This window comes from Pteropus medius, unplaced genomic scaffold (assembly GCF_902729225.1).
Source record: "Pteropus medius unplaced genomic scaffold, Ma_sr-lr_union100, whole genome shotgun sequence".
NCBI classification, from domain to species: domain Eukaryota; kingdom Metazoa; phylum Chordata; class Mammalia; order Chiroptera; family Pteropodidae; genus Pteropus; species Pteropus medius.
This window is the reverse complement of record NW_024349800.1, coordinates 57,951,738-57,969,077: the sequence shown is the minus strand read 5'-3', so window position 1 is coordinate 57,969,077 and position 17,340 is coordinate 57,951,738. Positions and strand designations below refer to the sequence as shown.

General features: G+C 38.4%; 1 protein-coding gene across 2 annotated transcripts in view; it reads right to left on the bottom strand.

Moving 5' to 3' along the window:
- The window catches only part of NBAS (NBAS subunit of NRZ tethering complex), a 249,354-nt gene that overhangs the window by 23,319 nt on the left and 208,695 nt on the right, over nt 1-17,340 (bottom strand). For both annotated transcript variants that reach the window (XM_039887818.1, XM_039887819.1), the window contains exon 48: nt 12,646-12,841. In XM_039887818.1, coding sequence (XP_039743752.1) covers nt 12,646-12,841 — 196 coding nt within the window. The remainder of the gene's footprint in view (nt 1-12,645; nt 12,842-17,340) is intronic.

Sequence of the window (17,340 nt, the reverse complement as noted above, 5' to 3'; positions counted from 1 at the left end):
CACACTAAGTTCTAGCCACTGAAATAAGGCAAGAAAAAGAAATAAACAGCATATGGTTGGAGAAAAAAGTCTATTTGCAGATAACGTGGTTTTCTACTTAGGAGATTCGAAGAAATATTAATATTTAAAAAGCCCAAAAGAAAACCTATAACTAAGAAATAAGTCAACAAGGTCACAAGATACAAAATCGACACACAAAAATCAATCACGTTTCCATACACTAACAAGGAACATGTGAAAACTAACAATAAGAACATACCATTTATAATTGCCTCAAAAATATGAAATATTTATGTATACAGGTTCTGTGTTCAAAAAATTATAAAATGTTTATGAAAGAAATCAAAGAAGATCTGAACAAATGAAGAGATACACGACATTCATGGGTGGGAAGACTCAACACAGTACAGATGTCAAAGTGATCTATCGGTTTACCACAATGGCAATCAAAATCGCAGCCACTTTTTTTCTAGACTTAGACAAGCTTTTATAAAATGTATATGAACAGACAGACACAGGTCCTAGATAGCTAAGACAATCTTGACAAGGAAGACTAAAATAAGAGGAATAACTCTACTTCATACTAAGGTTTATTATTTAGCTACAGTAAGACAATGTGGTATTGGTAGAAGAATAGACATAAAAATCAATGGTATAGAAAAAAGAACACAGAAATGAATATACCCGACCGATTCTGACTAAAGGCAAAAGAAAAAGCATTTCAAGAGAAGAAAGACTGTTTCCAACAAGCAGGAGGAACTGGATCTCCATAAGCAAAAAAATAAAAATAAAAATAAATAAAAGGAAAGAAGGAAAGAAACCTCAACCTAAACCTCACTTTATATAAAAATTACTCAAAGTAGATAAGATTTTAAATGTATTAAATGTAAAATGTAAAATGATAAAGTTTTAGAAAAAATAAGAGAAAACCTGAGAGATCTAGGGCTAGGCTAAGTGCCTCTGCTCATGAGACTTGCAGAAATGTGAGATCCATGAAGAATGGTCTCTTAACAGGTGTTTAAGGTGTTTATAACTCATCCTATTAAAAAAGGGGCCAAGACTAGTTTGTCTGAATGCCAAACTCTGTTCTGTAGAACAGAGCACGGCAGTTCCCGTCTCCACGGCGTGGGAGAGAGTGCTTAGTTAAGACAGAGAAAGCATTGCATTTGTGAGTTGTAGACCTGAACAGAAAACAGGTTCCAACTGACAGCAGCAGGTTGGACAAGAAAACTACGAGCCTACGCAGATTTCAGCAAGGGAGTCTCCGAAACGAGCAACCAAATTCACATAATTGTATTGCAGTTCTATTTTATTATCAGTCATTGTATAAATCTCTTACTTTGTCTAATTTATAAATTACACTTCATCATACGTATGCATGTATAGGAAAAAAAAGTCATGTATATATAGCGTTTGGTACTATCCACAACTTTAGGCGTCCACTGGGGGCCTTAGAAGGTATCCCCGTGGATAAGGGGGGACCAGTGTATTAAATGAAGGTTCCTACACACGGCTTTCTTGATGATAAAAGAGTAATACTTCTTTCTTCGAAGAGTAATATTTACTTCAAAATTTATTAAGAAAATGATACCACACTAAGTTTAAAAAGGTAAATCTTCATAAGTACTCATGTTTACTAAGACTCTGTACTGGCTTATGAGAGTTATTTTCACGTATTATATGTATTCAGTTATCATTTATTTTAGCCTTTATAATAAATTCTATTTATAAATTCTAATCATTGTTTTCTAGAAATTAGAATGATATAATCTACAAATAATGCCAATTAAGATTTTTAAAATGTTACATTTCCCTTTTCTGTTTCTTGTGTTACTACATTGACTAGAACTCCCAGAACAATGCTAAATAATAATACTGAGTGTTCTTGTTTTGTTCTTAATTTTAATGGAAGTGCCTCCAAATTCAGTTTTGAAAAAGTTAGCTATTATTAAATCTCAGTCATCAGAGAATATACAACAGAGCGAATGATCAATACAGATTTCCTGCATAAATACTATAATAAATGTTATCTATTTACTTTCCAGAAGATGGTTTTGGCCCGATATATTTCCATATAACAATTGGTAATATTTTGCTCATTAATGGTTAAAAAAAATAACCTTAAGTTTAAGAAAATCCTATGTCATAAATCTGACAAATTATCTGAAAAAAAAAAAAATGAGGGAAGGAAGGAAGTATTGCTCTGAGACCATAAAATTCAAAGTAAATGGGTCTTAAAGGCTTACAAAAGTTCTGAGAGTATGCGGTTAGTATCAGTGTCATGAGAACTTAAACTCCCTAAAATACTTAAAAACAAGACACCTGGCTGAGCATAAATGCGGACCTAGGAAAGAATCAGATTCTCTCTTTTCTAGGAAGTAGTGCAGTCCATATTAAAATATATATTCCCAGTATCCAAATATATTTCATTAAAGTATGAAAAGTACAGAGAAATGACATAAATGCCCAAATAGCTACAATGTGAAATGACTACAAAACGTATTTTAACGTACAGGAAAAACTAACTGTAGGTGGCTATCAAATGATCCAACATACCTCCCAAGGGGAGTGTAGAATAAATGATAAAGGGAAACTTGATTAAATGTGCAGCTTTCAAAGGAATGCCGACAAAATCCAAGTAACACAGAAAAATGTTTATAACTGGATCATTTTGAATCTTCTTCTTCTGTAAGATGAAGATAACACATATTTACATAATGGTTGTGAATATTCAATAAGAGAATGCAAATAAAAGAGTTAGCAAAGAGACTGGCACATGGTAGGTGTACAATAAATGAGATAGTTATATTATCGACTACATAATATGCTATATATAAAAAAGTAGAAAGCCACATGTGTGCTAGGCTTTCTTCTAATAAGAATTGTGTCTATGGACTAAACAGGACAGAAAAAGAAAACAGAAATACGGCTGTTTTAGGATAATAGAATCATGAGTTATCTTTTACCTTTTAACATTTATTTGTGCAATAAATGTAGTATTTAAAATGACTCTCAAGCATCGTTTTCCACAAATTAGTGAAAATAAACTTGAAAGAAACTGCTTTTTTCCCTTGTCTGTTGCTTTATTCTGTTTTTTTCCCCAGTGAAAAAGAAAGTAATATACCTCTTTTAATACCTCTGCCCTTTCCCCAGGGAGCTGGGGGTGAAAATGTCTAATACTTTATAGGCACTGTATAGATCCTCTACTGACACCACTAACTTACACATCAAAGGATAAAGGATGAAATTCAAACATGGCTCAAACATAAGAATATCTCTTTCCTTTTTGTCTCTGGAAGCCATGTGTCTCTCCTCATTGAATTAGGTGACCTTAGCCCTTGCTGTAAGTCAATTTGTCAAGCAGCTGCAGCCTCCTTATCAGACATAGTCACTGTCCTTGAAAAATTGAACTGAGTGACCTATTTTCAGATGAGGACAGCTTTAACCTTAAATTTTTCTGTGGTTGCTAGAAGTGAACAGAAAAATCTTAAATTGAGGCTCCTCTCCTGAAAGCTGCATCTTCCTACAGACACTGACAGTAGCTTATTTCACCTTCAGATATTTGTGAATATGAAATAGATATGAATGCATAGAAAAGTACCTATAAATAGGAAATAATTACCAACGTGGAGGGGACTATTATTGATAGTAGTAATATTAATCGCCATACTCTTATTTTCCACATGATGAACTGTTAGGCTGCTTCTAGGGGACTCATATGATGACAATTGATTCAAAGTTGCAGAGTTCACTGTTCAATTCCCTTCATGAACACAATAAAGTCAGAATGAGTTGTCTCTCTATGCAGGGCTTCAAAGATCTATACAGAAACATAAAAAAGATGGACAGAGTCGACGTCTAGGAAACTGGGTCCCTTCTGTAAAGCTACTTTTATAAGGTCTCAGGTGGCCAACACTGCCTGTGTGGCCACTGGATCTAAGCAAATCTCTGGTGAAGGGAAGTCAAATTTTTAGCAAACCAAATAGTCATAAGCTGTTGGGTCAGCTGTTGGACTTGGTCCTAAGCTAAGCCTACCCCGATGGTCCGAGCTGTACTTAGACCAGTGCCTGGCACATGGTGAGGACTCGATAAACAGTATTATTACTATTAGTTATAGTAATTAATTATTATTAGATGAGAAAATATAAAATTATAACCATGTCCATTTCTGAGTATTTGTGGATTTTATTAAATAATAATATAAAGTTGTAGAACTAGCACTAAATTTTAAATATTAAAAGTAGGGTAGCTATTTTCTGACAGATTTTTCTACTTCTACGGCAAAGAAGTAAAGAGTAGATATGGCCATTGAGAGAATTTCATAAGTACTCGATCTTGCACTGCTTATAATAAAGGCAAAGTGTGTTGAGACAGGCTGAAGGTCTAAACGACTTTCCCCAGGCCATGCAAGGCGGACTGTCTACTACAGAAAACTACATAAAACCCATACATTCAGCACAATTATAGGCTGAGAAATGTCCAAACTTCAGAATATCATCAGTAAAAAAGGAAAAATGCCAAACTCCAGAGAATGATGTCACATTCAATGTAAATGATTTACATATTGAAAAAGTAGATACACTGTTGAAATAAAGAATGAGGTAAACAAATAGAAATAAAATGAACCTAACAGTACTGTAAGTGAATAAGACAATCACACTGAACGTGCTGTGTGTGTAAAAGTGTGTATGTATGTGTGTGTGTGTGAGAGAGAGAGAGAGGAGAGGAGAAGAGAGAACGAACCCTGGAAAGTTTGAAGGCTAAAGACAAGATCTCTACACAAATATTCTAGCTAATAAGTAGGCTGGCCTTTCTAAAACTACTTTATATGTACTCTAGGTTTAAGTAAATTAGTATATTGTGGATAACAAGAGTCAAATTTCTCACTGAATGAGAAAGAAGTTTACAAATAAGGAAAGAAGGAAGGCTAGAATGAACTCTGTGGAGTTGGGTTGGAATTGGCGGTATCAATATAAACTCATGGGTTTTAAAGAGAATATAGATAGGTATAGAAATGGATGTATATGTGTGCTCTGTCCCCTTAAGGATCTAGGGGCTTTAACACTACACCATCAATAAGCACCTCTAGTACCCAAGTCTTGTTTTCTAAATACCATTCTCTATTAAAAGAATCAAGGTTCCTTGAAGTCAGTGACTGAATCCAAAAGCACAAGAGGACTCTCAAAGATCTTGCGGTTCAAAAAATGATGGGCACATGTCAAAAGGATACAGGAAACAACTTGATGGAAACTCCCAATGGCCCAATCTGGGATAATAGGAGCAAAAATTAAATAAATGATGATGGTAATGGTTTACAACCATAGACAAAAGGAGAATCCTTCAGCTTGTAGTGATATAAATAAATAAATGAATGAATGCATCTATAGACAGCAGAACAAATGATAGGAAAAAAAAGCCATTTAGCAAACATCACAGTGATAAGTATCTCAGGCAACAACCATCAATGCATGCTAAAAATCAGTGGGTGAAAGTATGGTGAGAAACAGAATGCTCACAGGATCTCTAAGCGTCTCCCTTCAGCATATGCATTAATCACAAAGGAGAAAATGATAACGTTAAGGAGAAGAAACGTGGCTGGCAGCACCTCAATCAGATGATCGAGGCTGTGACGGAGCACACCAGCGTCGTACACCTCCTGATACAACGCCCTGAGAAGGACACAGCACTTCTGTGGTAGTCTTACAAAAAATGCAAAACTTGAATACATGAACAAAAACCACAGTCAAATGCAGTGACATTTTACAAAATAATTGGCCAGTACTTTTTTTAAAACGTCAAAGTTATATAACAACAAACAAAAAATGAGGAACTGCTCCAAATGGAAGGACACGAAGGAGACATTACAATTAAGTGAGATGTATGACCTGGATTGGATGCGGACCAGAAAATAGGCATCAGTGGGACAACTGACAAAAACTGACAAAATTTGAGACGTGTACATTAGGTAATAGTACTGCATCCATGTTAGTTGTGGTTGTCCGAGATTTGGTAATTTTGGTAAATCTGCATGAAGAATACATAGAATTCTTTGTACACTTTTTTTGGTAAATCTGAAATTATTTCAAAATGAAAAGTTCACCAAAAGTTGTCCCCAGCTACCTCATATTCCCTACAACCCATTAACATTTAAAGACTTGTATTTTTCCTGCCTTTTCCCCTCTTTTCCTTCAACTTTCTTAACTCCTAACAGGAAAGAACAGACAACACTGCACGTAACAGGTTAGCTAAGGAGCATGAGGTTATCGCCTCTAAGCAACAGGCACTTGGATCTAATGATCCCACTACAAACAAAGCCCAGCTGGGACCTGAGCTGACCCCAGAAGGAAGGGTGCCCTGGGATGGAGTCAAAGCAATCTCCACCAGTGACATTTACTAAACTCAAACTTCCCTCTTAGGGAGTGGTTGGTGTTAACTAAGGATAAGCAGAGCCTCCCTAACTCACCATCCACACTCCCTAAAAGGTGTTATTCAGAATTAAAACACACTACTGATTACCCTGAACTTGGTGTCTTTCTCCACGAAACTGGTTTCTTCTGCTGTGGGTCCTAGCAAGTTAAGGAGCATACTTCCTCCCCGGTGACTTAAGCAAAATCAGGGAAGCATCACACTTGTTTCTCACCCGCTACTTTCCCCCGCAACAAGTCCACTGGCATTAACTTCCTCCTTCGACCCTCTTTTCTATCTTCCTCTAGCTTCACAGCAGGTACCAAGATCAGGGCCAAGTTCCGGCAACTTGCCCACTGCCTCTGTCCCAGAACTGGTACCCGCTCCCGTCCACCGTTCATGCAAAGGTCACAGGGCCTCTCCTGACACAGACCTGACCATGCTGCTTCTCAGGCATCTCTCTTCCATGTGGCCTTAGCGCCACCTTGGGAAAACCTGAGCAGGACCCTGGGGGCTCTCCCTGGTCTGAACTGCTTCTCCCCCGTTTCATCTCCTGGTGGTTCTCGCCATCACACCATACACCCTGCTGTGCGGAACTCAGTTCACGCGTGGCCTCGAGCGGTCTTTCCTCCACTGCTCCTGGGGAGAAGGGCCGCAGGCCCTGCCTCAAACCCCCTGCCCTGCCGAGACTCCTCGCCCAGCCCCTGCGCATCCAGGGCATTTACTTCTCTCTTTATGTACCCATCAGCGGGGCCCATTTCTCCGGGCTGGAGTAGAGCTGTGCATGTATTATCCCATTTGACCTTCACAATCATCGTAAGTTGTTTCCATTCTGTAGACAAGGAATCGAAGGTTTTGAGAAGTTTAGCAACTTTTCCAAACTCACGAAGCTACCGAGCGGGGAAGCCGAGACGTGAGTACAGGTCTGTGTGAAGAGCCCGAGCACTTACTCCTGACTGCCTTGTCCCTCCTCCTAGTGCCAGGGGCTAGCACAGTGAGGGCGCGCCACCCACGCCTGAAGAATCTCCGATGAGTCTGTCACGCAGTGTGCCTGTGCAACAGCAGTCCCGAGGCACGGCAGTTTTCAGAATGTTTTCACTGAGCAGCAGTTAACATACGCGGCGCTGTACACAAGACACTGGAAACGCTAAAGATGCAGCGATGACTCCTGCTGTCCGTCCACTCTTCCTCCCTCATGCCTGATCGCATTCGCCTATGCAAATTCACTGTGCAAAGAGGACGAGACCAGCACAGCACACTTTCTGTGGTCCAGCGATGCCCGTATGTTGGTGCTGAACACACTGCACTGGCAAATGGGAAGAAGTGTGGTACAGGGCCAGAAGCCCAGGCTTTGCAGTCCAACAGAACTGGGGGGGAACTCCACTTCTCTCATTCACAGGCTGTGTGACGTTAAATAGGCCACCCGACCTCATCTAGAACAGAGACAGTAACGGCTCTGCAAGCTGCAGTAACGTGCACTTAGTACACATCCCACAGACCCCTCTTCTCCCGGTGATGCCAGGGACAGGAGGGCAAATCTTTAACAACAAGAACCCATTACTTGTAAAAAGAGACTCTCGAGGTCTTCAAATATTTGAAGGACCCAGTAAACACTGGTGCTCTCTCTCTACTTTAATTATTTCAGGAAAAAAGGCCCATCGAGGTCTAGTCTAACATTTCAGATCTCTTGCTCACATCCGGACAAACATGCTTGTGACTTGTTTGCTTCCACAAGAGAAGCAACTGCTTGGCCAAAAATCACTTTCAGCAAATTATGGGAAATTAACATAAAACAGTATCGATCTGAAAGCACCGGGCCACTCCTTAAGGAAACCTCTCCATTATCCCAAGCAAGTCGTTTGCTCGTATGTAACGGGGAGTAGCGCCATCTCGCCCTTCAGCACTGAGGGCGAGGACGTCAGATGAGTGTCAGCACTCTTGCCCTTGACCCTGCCATTTTAAAGGTGACACCGGACAAGTTTAAGATTAAATATTCATCTATTCAACAACTATTTAATGAGTATCTGTGAGATCCCTGTTCTCATGGAATTTATATTCTAATGGAAGACAACAGACATCATATAATAAGTAGACGGAGGACAGGTAGGGAGAAGTTAGCAGATGGTGGTGAAGAGAATTACACGGGTCATAAAATAAACTGTGACTGGGTCACAAATTTAGAATGTAGTCATTTTAGAAATCATCACATTTAAGCTCAAATCTGAAATTTTCCTTTCTGGACATCCATCTCCTTTTCTACAAATGTGACTACAGAACTGAGATGCTTTTAAAACTCTCCAGTTCTAGGAATCTGGTTTAATGGCTATTAAGGAGGATATATCATATGTGTATGCACGTATATTTTTAACATCAACTATCATCCAATATTTGATTAAGCAAATCGCTATGGCAGTGAGCCTTAGTTTTGAAGACATTTAAGGTAACAGTAAATTCTTTGTAAGGAAATACTGCTTTGCAAACTAAACCTTTCTATTATTTGTCTAAGCTCTGTCTGACAAGGAAGTATGTTCTTTTTCCCTTTTTCTTTTCTTTTTTTTTTTTTTTTGCAAATGAAGCCAAACTGGCCTCTGACCGGATAGGTAATATGTCTTTGCATGTTTCAAAGCAGGAAAAATACATGTCTTTGTAATGAGGTTAGAAGGTGTCTTAAACTAATTCTTTCTGGTGATCACTTACAACTACACAATTAGAAGTTGAAATTTTAAAAGGCATTTGAAACTCCAAGCCACATGTTCTTTTTAACATAAAAACAGGGGGAAAAAAAAATCTGAGATGATGCAGTATGGAATTTTTTAAGGAATCATAAGCAAGTTGACCCATATTTTTCATGCACCAGTTAACTAGAAAATTACAAAACCTGAAAGACTCAGATAAATTGTACCTAGAAGATTGACACAATGCATCCTCCTCCTCCCTCTCCACTTTAGGTTCTCCCCGCACCCCAATCCCCGCCTCTGCCCCTCGCCAAGCTGGGGCACATTTCTGGAATAGAAATGAAGGTCTACCAAGCTTTTGAAAAATGAGGCCCTTTGAATTTTTAATTCTGTTAACTAATCATTAGAAAACTAAAAAAATTGCTGCCTAGCTGAGAACGAATAAGGTAGCAGGCTCCACAGGCTCTGTGTTTAATTTTGCAAGAGCTGGCTGGTTTCCCAGCAACACACTGATTTGTGGGGCCACGATGCTGGGCACCTGGAGGATAATTAAATATTAAGCCCCTCTCTGATGTATGCAGAGTTGGCCTGAGAGGGTTACCCGCCACAGCAGAGGCAGCGGCTCCACATCTTCCGGTAATTGAACACTGAAATGTCATTATCCATTCTTACCTTTACTTGTAAGAAACGTCTCTATCCTTTGAGAATGGAGAAAGGGGATAGGGAGAAATTTTTAAAAATGACAATGCGTGCAATCAACATTTTGAGGTCTTCCAGGTGTTTGGTATATGAATGAAAATGAAGACGACAGTTTTAAGGGTAGAAGAAATGCCCAACGAAGTGAGCAAATCGTCCGATATCTCCTCTAGTTCAAGGCTTCATTTTACACACCAAGTGGCCAAGATTCCCGGTTAAGAATCTTCTCCAAGATTATAAAGCAACAATGGAGGGATGGTGGACACAGGCGTGTGATTTACCCATTAGCACCCGGATCTTTCACTGCTCTGGGAAAAGGTAACACAGTTTTTAAAAAAACAATAGAAATGACCTCAGATTTCAACTATGGGCATAGTTCTGTAACATTCCAGAAGCTTCCATGTCCATTCTGAAGCCACAGTTTTTCTGCATTCATTCTCCACAGAGCAGGCGGTTGTTTGCTACGTAGACAGAGTTAGTTCCCCTACCACATTCGCTCCCGCTTCAAAATAGATCTGAATCAGTAATGGCAGGCTGACACAGAATCCTAAATTCCTAGAGGAAGAGAAGACATTCACTAACTTATTTTTGAAGAAGGCTATACATGAATTGGTATAATTAAGGCGTTACGATAGTTTTATTTCCATCACTAAATACTTTAAGAAAATCAGATCATGAGGTGCCAAGAACAGGGAAACCTCTTACACAGGGGAAAGCAAAAGGGAGGGGAGACGAGATGACTTTTTACCAGAGTCATAAGACGTCTGGGAGAGGTGTTTTCTAGAAGGCCTGGAAAAGTCTGCACCGCTCAGGAAGCAGTGATGAAATGAGGAGCTACGTATGGACTTTGCAAAACGAGAGAAAACGGTTTGCACTCAATGCAATAAAGTCAAGTCCATTTAGAAAGTGCATGAAAAGGAACTCTAAGCCAAGATGCCTTACATCCTGGGTCTGGGAGAGGTTAAGCTCTAAAGAAATTAAATCTCAGAAATCTCCAGAAATCATTGAAATTATATAAAAATCGCAGCTTGTTTTTAGAGTAACTGGAACATTGAGAAACACTTAAAAGAAGAAACATAATATTTCTGAAGTATTTAAGACCAAATATTAAAGTGAACGTTTTAGTGCTTTAACGTGATAAATGAGATGGATATTTTTTCCTTTACCCGGTTTCTATGTTGCCTCGTGATATTTTCAGTCTATAAATTTGACATAACATGAAGTGAAGCTCCAACCAGAGAAACGAGCCTCATCGTCCTGCCAGGCTCCAGCCATCGAGGAAGATGAAATTGAGAAGGTTGAGAACTTAAAAAATGGAGGTTCTGTCAGCCAGTACGTGACAGTGGGAGCACTCGTCTGCTTCAGGATGAGTCAGACTCTAAAGTTCCATCCACATGGCAAAACAATATGGCTGAATTTAGAGCTTACCTCAGGGATGCTACAGACCCTCGTATGTGCTGAAAACAAGCATGCCTCTGACATCTACCCTGTCAAAGACCTGGAATAGATTTTATAGCTTACTGCATTTGTGTTCATAAATTACTGTTTAAAGGCTATTAGTGGTCGCTTGATGGAATTCAAGGTAAGATGATGAAACTAAATGTGTTGATAAGGTTATATAGTGGTTCACAGAGAGTATTATTCAGATTTGTGGTTTTTAACGCACCCCATTTCAGCTACTTGGCAAGATCCATATTTTTTTGAATCTCAATTTCTAGAACTCCAAAGACTAGATGATAGTATTTACCTATTTATCTCATAGAGAGAAATAAGAATGTATAAGATGACAATTATGAAGATGCTCTGCGATGAGTCTCAAGAATATTTGATACATTTTTTAAAAAGAAATTGTTCTTTGAACATAGTAATAAGAATATAAGTTATAAAGTAAAGCTTTAAAATTAGAAGGTAAATCGAGCTGGAGTCAGACTTCCAGGAAACTCTTCTGCAGATCAGATTATCTGGGAAGGTCTTATTTTCTAACTTTTATTAGCAGACGGTCTACTCTGCATGCTAAAGCATTTGACTGTGGTTATGGCCTCTGAGATCCTATGCCTTTAGGACACAACATAGAATTTAAGCCAAACTTCAAGGGCCATCATGTTTCTTGGGTTTAGGAATTAGCATTCCCTTTTCTTCGATCAGTAGTATGTAAGCTCTGAGTAAGTGCACAGCATCCTTAGAGTGATTCAAAAGAGAGTAAGTACACCCTCCAGGGCTTCCCAGTTTTCACGGGACCGGGGAGATAAAACTTTTAACAACAACAACAACAACAACAACAACAACATAAATAAATAAATAAATAAATAAATAAATCCAGCAAGCAAGCAAGCAAGCAAGTTCAAATGCGTGGAATTCAAAGTTCGCTTAGGTTTGAAATAGTCAGGGAAGGTTCTAGAGAAAAGATGGACTGAGTGAGGCTTGAAGGATGAATGGTACGGAGAAACTAAGATCCTGTGTGTCTGTGACATCATTTCCATCTAGGCAGAGAAGAGAAGAGAGGGCCCTGGGTACCTGGGCAGAGCACAAGGTAAATGAATCAGCTAAACCGCACAGCACATTTGCACTCAGATCTGCATTTCTCCGGGGAGAGGGTGCGCCGCCATAATTAACTGATACTGTGAAAAACCTTGACTATATCTCATGAAGAGAAAAATAATACACGCGTGGAGAGGAGTAAGAAGACATCATCTACTATGCATATTCCTATTCAAGTACATAGAAAAACAGAGGCTGGGCTGATGAACATACCAGAAGTCTGCATTATCATGCTAATTATTTACTTGAAGGCAGTTTAAAGTCATCAAGAAATGACCTCTAGTTATTATTAATAGGGAAAACATTCAATAAACATGAGATGCTCCCTTACCTGTCTCTGGGGCCAAGTGGCTTTGAGAATGGTTTCTGTTCTGAAGAACACCAGGAGCTTGCTGTCCTCCTCACTCAGGTGAAAGGACTGTCCCAAGATCTGCAGCACGTGGATGCGGGGCCTCACGGGCAAGGCGTCATCAGCGCAGAAAGGCCGCAGCCACTCCAGCAGGTCCTCGGAGGAAACCAGCTCTTCCCTGTAGGGCAAAATCAAGGTGAGACAGAAACTCTTATGTCTTTTATGTCCAGTAATCAAATGCGACAATGGACTTAAACACTTGCTCAGTGGATGACTTTACTTTTTTCCTATTTCCTAATGGTTTTAAATGGTTTACAGCAAACCATGTTAGGTATTTTAAAACTATGTAAAATGAACGTAATTTTTAAACAGTATCATATTTAAATGAGTTACATAAAGTTTACAGAATGAGTTACAGAAAGCGTAATAAGTAGTATGCTTATTTCCATTAATGATACTAATAGTGTTGGGCATTCTTCTAGTAAATTTATGTAAACTGTTACTGGTTGACAATAACTATGTAAAAGAGATATTATAAATTCCATCTTACTTTCATTTTTACCACCACTTTTATTGAGATATAAGTGACATGTGACATTGTATTAGTTTAAGGTGTACAACATAATGATTTGATATATGTGTATATTGCAAAATGAGTACCATGAAAAATTTAGCTAACATCCATCACCTCACATAGTTAAAATTTTTTTTGGGGGGGTTGAGAACTGTTAAGATCTACTTTTTTAGTAACTTTCAAATATACAGTACAGTGTTGTAAGCAATAGTCACCGTGCTGTCCAAGTAAATTCCATTTTACAGATAAGGAATTAGGCTCCATGGAAGGGCTATAAGATGCCCACAAACATCTGTAACAGTGCAAACTTCAAAGCCATGTTCTTTCTATCACTTTGTCTGTGACAGAATTTCAATATGAGGTTAGAGTATCACACTACTCTAAAGATAAAATATGAATGCTTGGGTAATAAAGAACTGTGCAGACTAAAAAGATTCAAAGAGGATATTTTGTACAACTTTCTACCCAGTATTAGAATCCCTTCTCTTGTCGTCCCAAGTGGACCATCTCAGGAAAACCATTTATTTGATGATGATGCCAATGAATGACTACTGATGACTGTTAAGAGGTTACTCACCAGAAGCCTCACTTACACAGGCCCTGGGGATCCGTGACAAAGCCCCGAATTACACAAGTTCTGTTGTAACCAGATCCTCATGAGGCTTCCGACAATAAACCACCTAGGCCAAGTCCCAAATCCCACACTCTAATAAGACCACAGAAATTTTTTTAAAAACTGCTGAGAACGAAATTCTACAATGTCACTAAGAATATCTCTTAGTATGCATTCTAAAACATCTGTCAATACAACTTATGGCAATTTAAAGAAAAGAAATTATTCGTATTTAGGAATAAAAAATTGCAAAATGCTGTGGACAACTGGCTTAAGCGTTTCCTAAATTTACAAAGTCATTTGTTAGTTTTACCTGTGAGTATCCTTAATATGTATCAAAAATGGCAAAACTGGGGTACGAAAAACTAGAATGCCACGAATATTTCCTGGATATCTACTATGTGCAAAGTTAAGAGATAGTACGGTGTAGTGGAAAGAGCATTTTTTTGGAATCTCATGAACCTGTGAATCCCGGCCCCTTCTTTCCTAACAACTCGACAAAAATCATCAATGTCATCATTTTCATTTTATAGTTAAGTAGACAAATGTTTTGAAAGTGTATCTCTTGGAGTCTGTGAAACCAAGAAAATGTACATTAAGCACCTGGCACAGTATGTGGCACAGAGGAAATACTTAACAAATAGTAACCATCGTCATCATAATCATCACTATAATTATCAGCACTATCAAAGTTTGTGCTTGAAGACAGATGAAAAAGTATATGGTCTCTGCTTTCAAAGAACTAACAATACTATGGAACAGAAAGACTTTAAAAGTGACTGTTCTCTCAATTACTAAGATAAATTTGAACAATCATTTTGGAGGAAGAGTAAGCAGAATCGGAGAAGGCCACAGATGACATGGCATCTGAACAGATATATATACATTGAAAGGTAGGGAAATATAACCCAGACGAAGAGAACAAACAGCAAGGCGGGTGGGGGCGGGGGAGCCAAAGATTTCAAAGAACATAGCACGTTCAGGGAGCAAATAAAACACAGATGTCTGGGCGGCAATTTAGAGAGAGGTAGGACAGGTCTCCTCACCTGGATGACCAAGAATTCGCAGACAAGGCTGAAAAGGTGATGTTCCTTCAGGCTTTGAAAGCACAGGCTTTGCAGGTGTCAAACCCAGGGTCACTTTCCAGATTTACCAGTTTCTGAGAGTGTTACATTGACCAAGTCACTTCACGGAGACTCACTCTCATTTGTAAATTAGGGATGGATAATTACTCATGGGGTTGTTGAGAATTAAAAAAAAATACATAAAATGAAATAATAAATTCAAAGCCCAAATACATTATCCGGCACTAACTTCATTAGTGGCAACCATTATTATTCAGGGCATCTGGTCTTACTTTGTATGGAGTGGGAATAATGAAGGATTTCTGAGCAATGAAACATCATATTCACGTTAGTGATTACAGAAGTTACAGAAGTGTGCAGGCTGGCGCAGGCTCAGGCCCTTTTGGTGAAGCATGAAGTGGTCTAAGTATAATTCAGGAGGAAAGCAGCGCAAAGCACATTTGCGACCTTGAGTCTAAGCCAGTGTCACATAATATGAAGCCGATTTTTTGACCCTATCACCCAAGGCCAAGTGTGGGGCGAGTAGGATGAGCTAGAATGGGAAGAAGCTGGCATCATGAAGAACACATGGAAGTTACAATGATAACCCAAGATCTGAGTGTAATGACCAAGAATGAAAACAATATTAATAACGAAACTTATGAAAGCTTACACTGCGCCATGAATTAGAACACCTCGGCACATAAGCATCTCTTCATGCCTTCTGTTATCATCTCCAATTTGCAGATGAGAAAACCACAGAGAGATTTAACAACTCGTCCAAGGTCACATAGTAAGTGGCAGAGCCAGGATTTGAACTTGGACTATCCTACACAATGCTACTAAAACCAAATGGGGGCATATTTCAGAACACTAGATTCAAGTTATTCTGATACTGATGTGATGTAGGAAAATAACTGTTACAGTGTTTCCCAAGTCATTAAATTGAGTGAGATTACTTTTACGTCAGAACTTATTGTTCAGTTGATAACATTTGACATTTTGGAGGAACCTGCTCTAACTTTTGGTCAATAGTTCAAATACGTAATAAAACTATGACGACTCATTGCTGAAAACAGAAATGCTGTGTTCTACAAGCACCGTGTTCTACAAGCACCTCACAGGACAGCCACGTGAACTCCGGGCTCAGCACGAGCACACGGAAATGACAGGCAGCTCTTCGAGCTGTCAAGGAACTGATGAGACACTTTCCCCTCAAGTTCTGGGCTGCAAAACAGTTCACATTTTGATTCCAATGTGAGTTTTCAAAATCTGAAGTCACTCTCATGAGTTAGCAAATATGCACACTCACACACACATACACAGAGACGAGGAGAGGAAAATTGAGAGAAAGCAAGAATAAAATGTTGTCAATTGGCAAATCAACAGGAAGAGTACATCAGTATTATTTTTCTATCCTTGTATCTTTTCTGTGGGTTTGAAATTTTTAAGATAAATAGGTAGGTGAAAAATAACCAATTCTGCTTTATAACGTAAAAAAAAAAAAAACCACAATAGGAAGGAAAGTAATTCCATTTTTATAGTATTTTATGAAAGAGGATTTAATGAGCTTAGGAATAAAAAGAAAACATTATTTCGAAACATATTTACTTTATTATAAAAGTTATCCAAATGATTTAAAGTTATAAAATAGATAAAAGGGAAAGAAAGATCTCACAGTTTCACTGCAAATACACAGACATTGGTTTCTACCTTGTTTCCCACAATAAGGGGGAGGGGGTAATTTAGTCCATTATCTAAAAAATTAACTAATAAAGGAAACACATTCAAAGTTTTGGGCCAAAGGTTAAGGAGTCACCTGAAATATACAAGTAGCTCTATTAACAGAAAAAATAGCAGTAAGAATGACAACAAAAATGTGCTCATTATATGATTAATTTGAGACAGTGATATTCTGTTATGTAACGTAGCATGAGAAAATAGTTACAAAAGGACAAAGGTATGGAAGAAAAACGTCAAACAGACAGGTAATTATTGAATCGAAGTAAAAAGACAGATTTTAAGAATAAAATTAGGTAAATCTTTGGTAAAAGTTTTCAGATTTTGCATGGCACATACATGCAAAATAAACCCAACCTTAAATGTTGGTGGTAAGTACATTAAAAGAGATAGTAAATATGAAAAGCGATTTATAAATCACAATGCACTACACAAACTAAAATTATTGTTCTTGAGAATGGGGGAAGGAAAGACCGCGTTCACATAGGAAAAACACAGATCTCTGCAATTTCTCGTAAATAAGCATAAAAGTCAGAGAATTTGAATGTCTGAAGGGAACATAAGGTCACTCTGCCCAATCTTCTATATAGAAGTTATAAACTGGCAGCCGAATTTTTGCGTTGGCTTGCACGGTATATGCCAGTGTTTCAAAATTTAAAAAGAATACACACCAAGATTTTCCATCT